Consider the following 13,721-nt stretch of genomic DNA (forward strand, 5'->3'; position numbering starts at 1 on the left):
TGGGGCCCGGTCGGGGCGGGCCCTGGACGGGGTCGGGCCCGGTCGGGGCGGGGCCTGGACGGGGCGGGGGCGGGGCCCGCGAGACACTCACGTCGATGGCATCCCGCTCGAAGATGCGCAGCTGCAGGAAGAGCTCCAGCTTGATCTTGCGCTCCTGGAACAGCTCCTCCATCTGCGCCTGGGCCTCGTCCAGCTGCTGCAGCACCGTCTCGATGTGGCTGATGGAGCTGTTGTGTGGCGTCTTGTTGCTGGAGATGGCCGAGTCCCTGCGAGGGGGCGGGAGTGCAAACGGGAATTGGAAGGGAAGGTCTCTCCCTGTCGGGGCCGGGCTGGGAAAGGAGCCGGCAGGAAGCGGGGCTGCGGCTCTCAGAAAAGAAGCTGCCCCTCCCGCCCAACCACCCCGGGCTTCCCCGGGGCCCAGGACGGGCTGAGGAGCACCTCCCGCTCCTCCTCAGAGGCCCTCTCAGAAGCAGGCGTCCAGCCACCACACAAATCATCCCAGGGAGCTTCATCTTCAGCCCCCTTCCTCCTTAAGTGGAGAAGAAAGAATTCCTATTTACTACAGAGGACGAGATGGCTGGATGGCATCACCGACTCGATGGACATGAGTTTGAGCAAACGCCGGGAGCTGGTGATGGACAGGGAGGCCTGGCGTGCTGCAGTCCACGGGGTCGCAAAGAGTCGGACACGAGGTCGCAACGAGTCGGACACGACTGATGGACTGACCAACAACAACAATTTACTACAGACGGTAGCACCAGGTCGGCTGTGAGCATCTCCCCGTGAAGCAGCTCCCTGAGCCTTGATCACCGAAGGACTGCCTAACTCTCAGCAAAGCAAGCATCGCAGGAAGACGCCAGTGACCATTAGATAAGCTGGCCCTGAGTGACCCAGCAGGGGGTCCACGTAAGGGTGGCCCAGCCCCAGGCTGCCTCCGGTCTTCCCCCCCACGAGTGGCACCTGAGTGTCACCTGAGGCCGGGCCTGCCTGAGCCTGGACTTGGAAGGGAGGGACGCCCACCACACTCTGAAAACTAGCACACTCTGGGCCCCAAGGACACAGTCCTGGGAGGTTTAAATTCATCTGGTTTGTAAAGAAATTTCAGTCATTAATAGGCAGATGTTAAAAGGAAATATTAACAAGACCTGAATTCTGGGAAAGTTTATTGTGTGTGTTAGTTGCTCAGTTGTGTCTGACTCTTTGAGACCCCATGGATTGCAGCCCGCCAGGCTCCTCTGTTCGTGGGACTCTCCAGGCAAGAATACTGGAGTGGGTTGCCATGCTCTCCTCTACGGGATCTTCCCGACCCAGGGATCAAACCTGGGTCTCTGGCATTGCAGACAGATTCTTCACTGTCTGAGCCACCAGGGAAGTTTGTTACTCAATGCCATAAATAGAAAAATCGTAGTAAGAGTGAAAAAAACCGAGGGAGAAAATAAGGAAGGAGAGAGATGTTAGTCTCCTCTGCATGGTGGTTTACTCGCTAAGTCATGTCTGGCTCTTGCGACCCCATGGACAATACCCTGCCAGGCTCTTCTGTCCACGGGATTCTCTAGGCAAGAATACTGGAGTGGGTTGCCATTTCCTTCTCCAGGGGATCTTCCCAACCCAGGAACTGAACCCAGGTCTCCTGCATTGCAGGCAGATTCTTTACCAACTGAGCTATAAGGGAAGCCCCTCCTCTGCATGGATGGTATTCATTTTCTGCCTAGTTGAACAGAGAGTTATAGTAAATGGTTCAAAAAAGTAGAGGGGGGAAGAGTCCCCGGCAGACCTCAGAGCGCTGGGGGGCTGGGACAGGGTTCTGAGACGGGGGTGGGGGGTAGGGACAGAGGGGCTGGGACGGGGGCACTGGGACCGGCGGGGGGTGTAGGGACGGACAGGGGGCTAGGGACGGCTGGGACAGCGGGTATGGGTAGAGGCAAGGGACTGGGATGAGGGGTAGGGACAGGAGACAGGGATGAGGGGCAGGGACATGAGGCTGGGACAGGGGCAGGGATGGGAGACAGGGACGGGGGCTGGGGAGGGCTGGGACAGCGGGTATGGGTAGAGGCAAGGGACTGGGATGGGGGCAGAGATAGGAGACAGGGATGAGGGGTAGGGACAGGAGGCTGGGACAGGGGCAGGGATGGGAGACAGGGACGGGGGCAGGGACGGGGCCGGCCCACCTCAGCTGCTGGATCAGGTCCTCGCCTTCCTTGATGACGTTCACGGTCACCTGCAGGGTGGTCTGCTGCTGCTGGCCGAAGCGCTTGCTGAGGTCCTGCACGGCCTCCACGGACTCGGCGTACACGTCGTCCAGGAGCTCCTTCTGCAGCTCCTCCAGCCATGTCCACAGCTGCAGGGACAGTGGCGTGAGGGGCCCTGCCCTGGGGCCCAGGGGAGGGGACCAGGGGTAGCTGCTCCCGGGGAGCCGGAAGGGAGGCAGGTGGCGGGGCAGGCCCCCACATGGCTGGCCGGCCAGCAGAACACAGAGCAGGACACGAGGTGAAAAAAACAAACAGGCAGGGAGCCCAGGAGGCTGTCACAAAGGAGGGAAAGGAAGGGCGGGGGATGGGCAGTGACTCTCCTGGTCCTTCCCGACACAACCACATGCAAGTGGAAATGGAAAAGACCCTCCGATGGCTGGAACCTCTGCTAAATGGAATCAGCATCCTTCCACGTGCCTTCTGTCTCTTTATTTAGCAGACGGACGGCTTTATTTTTAGCCAGAGCATTACAATCCATGATCAATTATTAAGCTGCAGTTCAGACAGGGGGCTTTACATCCCTCAGAAAAGAAGGAAGTGTCCAGCATGGTGCAATCAACCCGTCTCCATGCCCAGCAGGAGATTTGGGTGTGACCGTGTCAGGTCCCCGCTCCCAGCCCAGGCCACGGCCAACCCGGCCACAGCTCAGTCATCCCACGAGAGGCATGCAAGCTGTGAACACATGGTCACTGTCACTGCCAGGACCACCAACAAGGTGTCTGCGGACCTGAGCGGGTAAAGACAACTCGGGACAAGGGTGGCTCCCAACCTGGCGGGGACACAGTATCTCGCCCACTCCCAGGAAGCCCACTGCTTCCTCCAAATCCCTGGGGAGTCATTCAGTGAGCTGCAAAGACAATTAATTAAGCGGAGCAGGCCCTGCTGGCTTGGAAGGGGTTTACGTGTGCAGAGAAAATGCTCCCTGCTTCCCTGGGGATGGAACAGTCATCTCCTGTGTCTTGTGCCAAGTCACTTCAGTCGTGTCTGACTCTGCCCCTTAGGGCTGTAGCCCATCTCTGTCCATGGGGTTCTCCAGGCAAGAATACTGGAGTGGGTCGCCATGCCCTCCTCCAGGGGATGTTCCCGACCCAGGGGTCAAACCTGAGTCTCTTATGTCTCTTGAACTGGCAGGCGGGTTCTTTACCACTAGTGACACCTGGGTGGCTACAGGAAGGTGTCTTATGAGTCCCTTACAGACGGCTGTCTGGGCGGTGGGGAGAGGCTTGCCCTTACCCTGCCCAGCCACGCAGGCCTCTTGGGAGAGACAGCACCACAACTTACTGAGGCGTCACTGACACACAAGAAACCGCAGAAGTTTAAAATACAGGAAGTCTGCTACATACGAATGAGTTCTGCTCTGAGAGCACGTTCGTACATCCAATTTGTTTGTAAGTCCAACAAAGTTAGCCTAGGTACCGAACTAACACAACTGGCTATACAGTCGTGTACTGTAAAAGGTTTGTAATACTTTTCACACAAATAATTACAAAATAATAATAATACATTTTTAATCCTACAGTATAGTACCAGTGGTACTATAAAGGTACAGTGGGAACAGTACAACAGCTGGCACACACGGGCTGGCATCGAGTGAACAGGCAAGAAGAGTCACTGACTGGGAGAGGGAGGGGAGGTGGGAGATGGTAGAGCTGAAGGATCGTCAGCAATGGGAGACGGAGGACCAGCTGCAACATCACTCACGCCTCACGCTGACGGAATGCACACACGCATCTTTGAAAGTTCCAAGCTTGGAGGTTCGCATGTAGGGGACTTAGTACATACAGGTTCACACGTAGGGGACTTACTCTATACGATTTGATGAGCTGTGACACGTGCAGATCCACGCAAAGAGCAATGCGACCAAGACAGTGAGGCTCCATGACCCCAAGAATCTTCCTGAGGCCCTGGGGAGCCCCTCCTTCCTCTCTGCTCCCCCCCTCCTCCCTGGACAGCCACCAGCCTGCTTTCTGCCACTACAGATTAGCTTCCATTTTCTAAAAGAAATTATATTCATGGAATCATGTGGTTGGTACTCATCTTTTAGGTCTGGCTTTTTCCAGCATCGTTCTTTTGAGATTTCATCCATACTACTGTGTGTATCAACAGTTCTTTCCTTTTCATTATTGAGTGGTGTTCCATTCTATGCCAATGACACACCTTATCGGCTCAGATGGTGATGACATCTGGGCTGTTTCCAGTGTGGGGCACACTGGTGTCTAGCCTCTGTAGGCACCTGTGCTTCCCTTTCCTGTAGGTACATGTCCAGGCGTAGAATGGCTGGATCACATGGTGGGTGTGGGCCAAACTGTCCCAAAGTGGTTCATTTCACATCTGCCCGCTGCGGTGTGCGAGCGCTTCAATCCTGCCACCCTCATCAATACCCGATGTGGTTGGTCTTTTTAATTGGAGACATTCGAAATGAGTGGTTTCTCATTACAGTTTTAATTAGCCATTCCCTAATGACTAGTGAAGGCAAGTCCAAGCTAACCTTGTGAGAGTTCTTTTGTTGCTAAACATGCATTTAGTTGAAAACAGAGCACTGGCAGTTGGCTCTTTAAATAGGCCAATTAAATTTAAAAATAAGGGAAGTGCTGGCAAAGGACTTACTTTTAGTCAAGTACTTGGGGCCCTAAAGAGTTAATTTAACTAAAAATGTTAAAATGTCAACTTGTGTCATATTATTTACTCATTTTTGTAAGATACCAAATTTCATACAATCCAAGGATTTTAATGAAAGGCATTTCAGAGAGAGGCTGGTCCAACTCTATGATCTTACAGATTAAAGAAGAGAGGCCCCTAGGTGACAGAGTAACCTGCACACACGGACAAACCTATTAGCAGTGCCAACTCAGGAGCAAAACCATCGAGTATCAGAAAGGAGGCTCCCAGACCCGGTCACACTTCACACTGATACTGCATTTCAACATGAAAAACGCCATTCATCAACAGACTGAATATGGACTGATTTTCTGCACCATCTATAAAGAATAACATACTCTAGTTTTTTTTCCCCTCTAAATTCTCATGAACATGGTTGCTGTAGTTATAAATAATAGGAAGGATGAAAGCACTATGACCAGAAGAAATCTCTTAATGTGCTTTAATATTTCCCATGAAAAACCTTCTATGGGAAGGTGATGACTTCACAATATATGCAAGTATTAAATCATTATGCTGTATACCTGAAACTAATATGTGTCAATTATATCTCAACAGAATAGTATTTTAGCCACAAATAATTTGTAAAAATACTTTTCTCATAATACTGAACAACAATTAAGAGTGTGGGTTCTGAAGCCAGATTGTCTTGAGTTCCAATCCTGACTTAACATTTCCCAGGGTGTGACTTGGGCAACTTAACCTGGATCTATGTCTTGGAGTTCTCATCCATAAAATGAACACAGTAATAACAATGCCTACTTAGGGGAGTTACTGAGGAGATTCAACAAGATGATATATATTTCTTCAAAATAAGTCAATGTTAGCCACTATTATAGTTTTATTCTTACAAGAAAAATTCTGATAATAAGAATCAGTTTTTGGAAGTGTTCTTTCTATGGATATTTTTCAAAACATGCCCAAGTTACAACCAGTTGTTCAAAATAGGTCACTTATTCTGGTAAATTTAACACTGTACCACATTTAAATCTTTTTACCCCTAAAAACTCCAACACTTTAGCCACCTGACGTGAAAAGCTGACCCACTGCAAAAGACCCTGATGCTGGGAAAGATTGAGGGCAATCCGGAAAGAACTGGTTTGTTCCCTCGACACCCTGGACGTCTCGACACGCATCCAGGGTGGAAGGTGCCCACCGCCCAGCTGGCTGTGAAGCCAGTGAAGGGCCCAGGTATGGAGCAGACCACCGGGGTCCATCCTGGGTTCACACAGTTGAAAAGGAAAAAATAACCTAGGTAGAAGAACAGGCTACACAAAAATCCATGATTGAAATGCCCCAAGATCCTTTGCTCCTTTAGAATTCATCTCTCTGGTCCTACAGGAAATTCATTTTGGAGGAGAAAGTCTCGGAGAGAGGTCATTTCTGATGCCAGCTGATGATGAACTGAGACGTATCATAATAATACAACACGATTCAGGCAAAGTCTATTTTTAAGGTTTCAAAGTGGTACCTATGATGCCTAAAATAACCTCTGAATAAAGGAATGAGAGAGAGTGTCTAGGATACCTGTGAAACTTTTTACCACAGATTTCCTAAGGGGGGGGAAACCTGCACTTCTGTGCGTGCTGCTCATTTACAATAAAAAGATAAACCTCTGCCCCACAGTGAGAGAGGAGCTGCAGTCACCCAAGTTCTCAGCAGCACAGTCTGCCTCCAAGAGAAGCTGGTCTGCAGCCAGAGTTGGGCAACACTGCCCCCTAGAGGCCATCCGAGGTGTGACCAGGCATTCCAGGTAGAGAACATCAACCGGGCCCAGATGGGGTGCAGGTGTGTACAGACATGGATCACCGGCCAGGTTCAGGAAGACAGGCGGGGTTTAGGGGAGAAAAGCCAGTGCTAAGATGCGGGACAGCCTGGTCCTGGGTCCAGCATCCAGCTGGGTCGGGCCCCCGTGTGCCCCCTATTCCAGCCCCTTCCCCACACCCTCTGCACTGTGCTGGGTGAAGCCTAAAGAAGGAATGAAGGCTCTGCTGGGAGAAAGTCCCCTGGAAAAGCCCCTTCTTCGTTAGCGAGGCTCCTAGAAGCGCTCACTGGGGTGGGGAGCCCAGGCAAGGACTGAGTCTCTAACTGGGTCAGTAAGGAGGTCAGATGGAAGCCCTGAGACTTGGAGGCTGCTCCACCTGCAGCCTCGCCCAGGTGCAGGCTACAAGCCTGGGCCATCTGGAGGGTCAGAGGAGGGGCCTTATCCCCTGCGTGACCTTGGGAAAGTCCTTGGCCTTCCCTGCCTCCAGTTTCCTCCTCTATGAAATGGGAGCGTTTCAGCACGTATGCCTCCCTTAACAGGCAAAGCCAGTTTGGGAATCAAGAGAAAAGACCACAAAGGTGTGGCAGCGCCCAATCCCCATGAGCACCTCATGAACAGAAGCCACCACCACTGGTGTCCACGTCCCTGCTCTTGTTCGTGACCATCATTCAGGTACCCATGAGAATGGGTGGGCTGCAGGGCCAGTGTGAGAACTGTAGAGGCAGCAGCAGAAGTGGGTGGTTTCGATGGCAATTTACAGGCGGAATTGCAGAGGGTGCCTGCCACGCACAGAAAACACGATTCTGTTTCTGGCAGAGGAAGCCTGGATCAAAGCGGAACTGTTCCAGCTACAAGCAGCATGTTCCTCAGTCTGAAATGAGCAACTGGGCTTTGGGGGAACATGCCTGTCACCTGACTGAGGAGGAAGGGTTTCAGGAGTACCTGGTTTTTCTTGAAAGTGTTAGTTGCTCAGTCATGTCTGACTCTGCAACCCCACGCACTGTAGCCCACCAGGCTCCTCTGTCCATGGGATTTTCCAGGCAAGAACACTGCAGTGGGTTGGGTTGCCACTTCCTTCTCCAGGGGATCTTATTAGTTCCCCGATCAGGGATAGAACCCACATCTCCTGCACTGGAAGGTGGGCAATGAACCACCAGGAAGGCCCCGCCTATTCTGAGTCAAAGCCGACTCATAAATTAAAACCCATGAATGACATTTCTGTGATAGATCTGGACTTATGCTTGCTGGGATCTTCTCAGAACCTATTTTCTTATCTGACATATCTGGCAGACCCTGGTCTAGACTTTGATAAGCTTGTCCTCCACACCAATCCACCCACTAGCAGGCCTCTGCGGGCAGAGGTCTGCAGGGCAAACATCCTCCAGCCCCACTGAGGTCACCCACTAACCAGCGCCCTACTGCCAGCCTCACCAGCCAGGGCTTTTAATACAGCCACGATGATTTCTGCTTCAGCGCCAAGCTTGTCCTGGCTTTATGGCAACCTGCTCATTTTCAAAATAAATTGCTCTCATCACAACAAAGCAAGTTTTCAGGCTGGCTGGGTTTGGATGTGTAATCTCACCAGATGTCCCAGACAGACATAAAAGTTCTGACTAGGTTAGTGGAGTCAGGTTAAAGACACGGTGACCGCACAGTCTGCTCCCCTAAAAATGTGACACCAGGGATTAATACCATCTGTCTGTGGGGCATGGGGTCCACTTGGATGACTGGTCTCCATCTCCTATATCCCCTTCGTCAACAAGCTGATTCGATTATGGGCCTGGGTTGGAAATGACTTCCTTATTCACATGCCGGGTGTGAGTTACGAAAGAAAGTTACAAACCCTTTCTTCCTGGCAAGGTCTCCTTGGAGATCAGTTTGGGAGGATAAGGACAGTCTTAACTGTGTGTTAACTGACACTCTCAATCGATTCTTTTTCACAGTCATTCAGCCCACATTGTTCTGTCTTGTGTACAAATTAAATGTCAAATGCTTGGTCAAATGCTCACTGATTCCACTGTATTGTTGTTGTTTAGTTGCTAAGTTGTGTCCAACTCTTTGCAACCACATGGACTGCAGCCCACCAGGCTCCTCTGTCCATGGGATTCTCCAGGCAAGAGTACTGGAGTGGGTTGCCATTTCCTTCTCCAGGGGATCTTCCCGACCCTGGGATCGAACCCAGGTCTCCCGCATTGCAGGCAGACGCTTTACCATTTGAGCCACTATTTTCTTTTAGATAATAACATCCCTCTTTCCCCACTGGCCAAAACCCAAAGGTTTTTCACACATTTATTTGGTGGAAAACAAAAATTCATTTATTTTGCAGCTTTGGCTGGAAACAAAAGTAGTGAGTGATGTGACAAAGAAAGCCACATGTGCCAACGTGACAGAGCCAGGAGCAAAAGTTGTCTGTAGCCACCTCCCCTGCCCCGGACGGGGTGCTGGAGGTGAGCACCCGGCAAGGTTCTGACGGCTGACCCGAAGGATCAGAGTGAGGCATCAACTCTGAGAAAGGATCAAAGGCAGATCAAGCAGTTCCTGTTGCTCAAAGATGAGTAAGGAAGCTATCAGGGCTGTACCCAAGATTCACACCCAGGTGGTCATACCTCTGCGTCTTATATTTAAATCATTTGTCAAGTAACAAGGCAGGGACAAGGAAAAACACAGACCTTTACTGGCAGCTAGGACCTGGAGTGTGTATGGCCCATAACCCTCAGAGATGCTGTTATTCCCAATTCTGCCGAGAGAGCTGGGGTACCATGGAGCAGTCTGCCCCACGTCACTCAGCCAGTTAAGTCGGGGAATGTGCCACTCTTAATATACTTTCTTCATTATTTTAATAAAGGTTATATTTTTACAGAAGGAAATCAGAAATGATTAGAACTACTTTGGGGGACAGTCCCACCTAGGGGAAGACCACCTATTTAAAAAAAAAAGAAAGAAATACCAGATACCACAACCTATGTGAAGACTTAGTTGATAAACCAATAGGGAGCAACTAAATGTCCAAACTTAAATCTAAGGCTCAGTCTTGGAAGGTCTAATGATGCAGTGGATGGTTCTAGACCCCGAGTGTCCCCTTGCTTGTGGCCATTCATCCGTTTATTTGTATCTGTATCAGATAAATAAACTAAAGAAATCAAACATTTAAGAGCATACTTAGAGAGTTCATCTAAGGAACTGAATATTTTTTTTTATATAAATTTATTTATTTTAGTTGGGGGCTAATTACTTTACAATAATAACATAAAAATTACCAAGATTTGATCACATAAGCTAAACTTCACTTCCTAAAATATTCTGCATTTGATCTTAACCTTTCCCATTGACAAATATATCAAAGCAATCCTGGACGTCTGAGATGTTAATAAGCTACAGACCACTCGTAAATTGCTAGTGGGAGTGTAAAAATGGTACACTCACTCTGGAAAAGTTTGGCACTTTCTTTCAGAACAGTTATGTGTTTAACCAAAGGACCCAGAGATTGTACTCTTGGGCAATTATCCCAGAGACAGGAAAACTTAAGTTCATGCAAAAGCCTGCACAGGAAGGTCCACAGCTTCTCTTCTTGGAAAAGTCAAAATATTCTCATTGTTCTTTAAAAGGTAAATTGTTCAGAAACTGTGATGTATCCATACAATGAGAGACTACTCAGCAACAAAGTACTGGCACGTGAAACGACAGGGAAGGGTCCCAAGGGGAACTGTGCTGAGTAGAAAAAGCCAATCTCAAAAAGGTACATGTGGTATGATTCCATCTATGTAGCATTTTTGAAATAAAATTATAGAGATGGAGAACAACAGACGAGCGGTTGCCAGGGGTGAGGGGTGGGGGTAGGGTGGGCACAGTCGTAAGGAGGGGGCACAGAGGAGTCTGCTGGTGATGGGTGGTTCTGTATGACCGTGCGTGGAAGAGTGGTGATGGTTACACGAATCTACAGACGACAAAACTGCATAAAACTAAACGTGTGCTCACATGCACACATACACACACAGGGGCATGCATACTTGGGGAAGCTCGAGTAAGCTCTGAAAGTGTGGCAAAGTCACGTTCACGCTCTGACCAGGCATGTGGTTATGCAAGACGTGGACCCCTCAGGGATGATGGGAGTAGGTGCAAGGACCTCCTGTTCCCCTTCTCCCAACTTTCTGTGACCCTAAATATTTCCAAACAGGAAGTTACAAAAGGAAACTATGGCTCAAGGTATCATACATATTTAAGAATAAACAATAAAGCAACTCATTTTAGAAACTATAGAGAGATGACCGAAAATAGAGCCAAGAAGATCAAAATAAAAGTCTTGAAAATTTGGGAACCAAATTTTAGAGACCTTTGCATGGGAAACACAAGGGATTCAAAGAAATCGGTGCTAGAGAGGCTGGGGTCACCCCAAGAAGGACCACGATCCCTCCCCTGCAGGGAGTCCTGCCGTGAACAGAAATGGGGCTTTTCCAGAAAGGGCAGAGTTCAGAAAACTAAGTTCATAGCATCTGGTCCCATCACTTCATGGCAAATATATGGGCAAACGGTGGAAACAGTGACAGATTTAATTTTGGGGGCTCCAAAATCACTGCAGATGGTGACAGCAGCCATGAAATTAAAAGATGCTTGCTCCTTGGAAGAAAAGTTATGACCAACCTAGACAGTATATTAAAAAGCAGAGATATTACTTTGCCAACAAAGGTCCGTCTAGTCAAAGCTATGGTTTTTCCAGTAGTCATGTATGGATGTGAGAGTTGGACTATAAAGAAAGCTGAGTGCTGAAGAATTGATGCTTTTGAGTTGTGGTGTTGGAGAAGACTCTTGAGAGTCCCTTGGATTGCAAGAATATCCCACCATTCCATTCTAAAGGAAATCAATCCTGAATATTCATTGGAAGGACTGATGCTGAAGCTGAAACTCCAATACTTTGGCCACCTGATGCAAAGAACTGACTCATTTGAAAAGATGCTGGGAAAGATTGAAGGCAGGAGGAGAAGGGGATGACAGAGGATGAGATGGCTGGATGCCATCACCGACTCAATGGACATGAGTTTGAGTAAACTCCGGGAGTTGGCGACGGACAGGGAGGCCTGGCGGGCTGTGGTCCATGGGGTCGCAAAAAGTCGACACGACTGAGTGACTGCACTGAACTGGAAAGGGCAGGTGTCCTGAACAGGTCTGCACAGCCACTGCCTGCAATCCAAGACCCATCAGAGGGCATCAGTCCTCTGTGGTCCATGAGAGGGCTGCAAGCTGCCTGTAGCTGGTTTAACCTTTCCTGAATCAGTTTAACTGCCAGATGCCAGACCGCTTCTCCAGCTCCATGGGGAAAGAAGAGAAAAGGAATCTAGGCCCTTTGAGTGCTGGCTGGTGGAAGAGTCACAAGGGAGGTTTTCAAACGTGGTGAGGATGGTGGGAGAAGCAGCTGGGAAGCTCCACACCATGAACACAGGCGCCTTGAGCTCCTGCGTCCTCATGATCCTGCACCGAGCAGGGGCAGGGTCCCCACGGCGCTCTCCCTGCTCCCGGGGGATGCTGGGCGCTGGTCCAGGGTAAAGAAAGAGGTCTGCCTGCTTAACTGTTAGGCACAGAAATGAAGCCAGGCTGGCATGCCATGACCAAAACATCTCCAGGTGGTTGGGAAGCCTTTATTTCTGACTTCTGAATAAAATGAAAGGTTCCTCTTTCTCGGGCATTTCCGCAAACAAAAACTTGTCCCAGTTCAGGGTGTAAGCTTGCAGAAGCAGCAACAAAAGGCTTCTTGACTTAACCCAGCAAGAATCACAGCCCGATTCCAACGGGAATTCATCTTTCCTGGGAAACCATGGTTCCTGGGAACCAAGTGAACAACAACAAGAAAAAACAGCTCAAGGCCACTGACTGGGTTCCAGAAATAAACTCTGGCTGAAGACTCAAGGTCACCACCTGGTTGCCTCAAATAACCCACACATTTCAAAGGTAATTACTGGTTGACTTGGGACCTAATTTTGAGAATGAAGTTGAAGAGTATGAGTGGATGACAATAATTATGCCTTTGCTATATTTGAAAACGGAACCAAGGCCCTCTATCATTAAGTTTCGGGGATGATCAGCTAGAAATAGACATCGTTTGCTCCACGAAGTGACCAAGTATCTGCTAAGTCTGGGAGGCAGGCTACAAAGACAAGGGCAACGAGGTTCTGGTCTTCAAGTGACTCACCCTCTGGCAGGAGAAACCAACAGATGTCTAAAATATGTGACGCACACAAAAGTATGTTCTTCCCTTGTCATTCATTTTTATATCCCCACCCTGGATGGTACAGTTGGCTTGGGAGACACTTTGGAACGAATGAGTGAAAAGAGAAAATGGATGAAGGAATAAACAGTGGAAAATGCATTCAAAAGGAAAGGAGAATAGGTAACCAAGGTCGCCAATGGGAGAATTATTATCAGAACTGATGCAAATAAAATGCAACAAAAACTGAAGGGAGGAAAGAGAATAACAGGTAGAAGACAAATGCACGACAAAAACTTTCTTAAAATCAACATTCCTTTTAAATATTATATTGCCACTGCAAAGTCATTTTTCTTTTAAAAAAAAAAAAGGACAGATGAACAGTCTTCAAGTCTTTGGAGAGATTAAATAATTTCATGAATACTTTCAGAGAAAAAAAAAAAAAAGGAAAGGGTCCCAGGACACTTCCCAATCGGGTTTAAGGGTGAGATTGGAGCTGACCACCTCGCTCAGCCACCTCTGTATTCAACCTCAAGGTATAAAACACTTGCCATCCATGTGAAGATGCAGCTGACCCTTGAACAACACAGGGGTAGGGACACCAACCCTTGCACAGTCAGAAATCCATGGAGGATCTACAGTCAGCCCTCTGCATCCAGGGCCCCTCCACACCTGCAGTTCTGCATCTGTAGATCGTGTAGCTGAAAAGCATCCACGCGTGTGTGGACCTGCGCAGTTCAAACCCATGTTGTTTACGGGTTGGCCGTGTTTCCTCTTTTCCTTCTTCCTGGGAACAAGCACCTATGTTCTGTCCTCCAGGGATAAGAGAGTGCAAGCTGAGGTCTCCAGGCTG

The 13,721-nt window shown here is 49.2% G+C and overlaps 1 protein-coding gene across 1 annotated transcript in view; it reads right to left on the reverse strand.

Annotated features, from left to right (window-relative positions):
- Window positions 1-13,721, reverse strand: part of TRIO (trio Rho guanine nucleotide exchange factor) — a 349,468-nt gene that overhangs the window by 144,634 nt on the left and 191,113 nt on the right. Inside the window, exons 12-13 of the mRNA XM_081520842.1 lie at window positions 2,169-2,338; window positions 92-266 (exon numbers count right to left, since the gene is read on the reverse strand). Coding sequence (XP_081376968.1) covers window positions 92-266; window positions 2,169-2,338 — 345 coding nt within the window. The remainder of the gene's footprint in view (window positions 1-91; window positions 267-2,168; window positions 2,339-13,721) is intronic.

The sequence above is a fragment of the Giraffa tippelskirchi genome, chromosome 8 (assembly GCF_054371585.1).
Source record: "Giraffa tippelskirchi isolate mGirTip1 chromosome 8, T2T-mGirTip1v1.2.pri, whole genome shotgun sequence".
Classification (NCBI taxonomy): domain Eukaryota; kingdom Metazoa; phylum Chordata; class Mammalia; order Artiodactyla; family Giraffidae; genus Giraffa; species Giraffa tippelskirchi.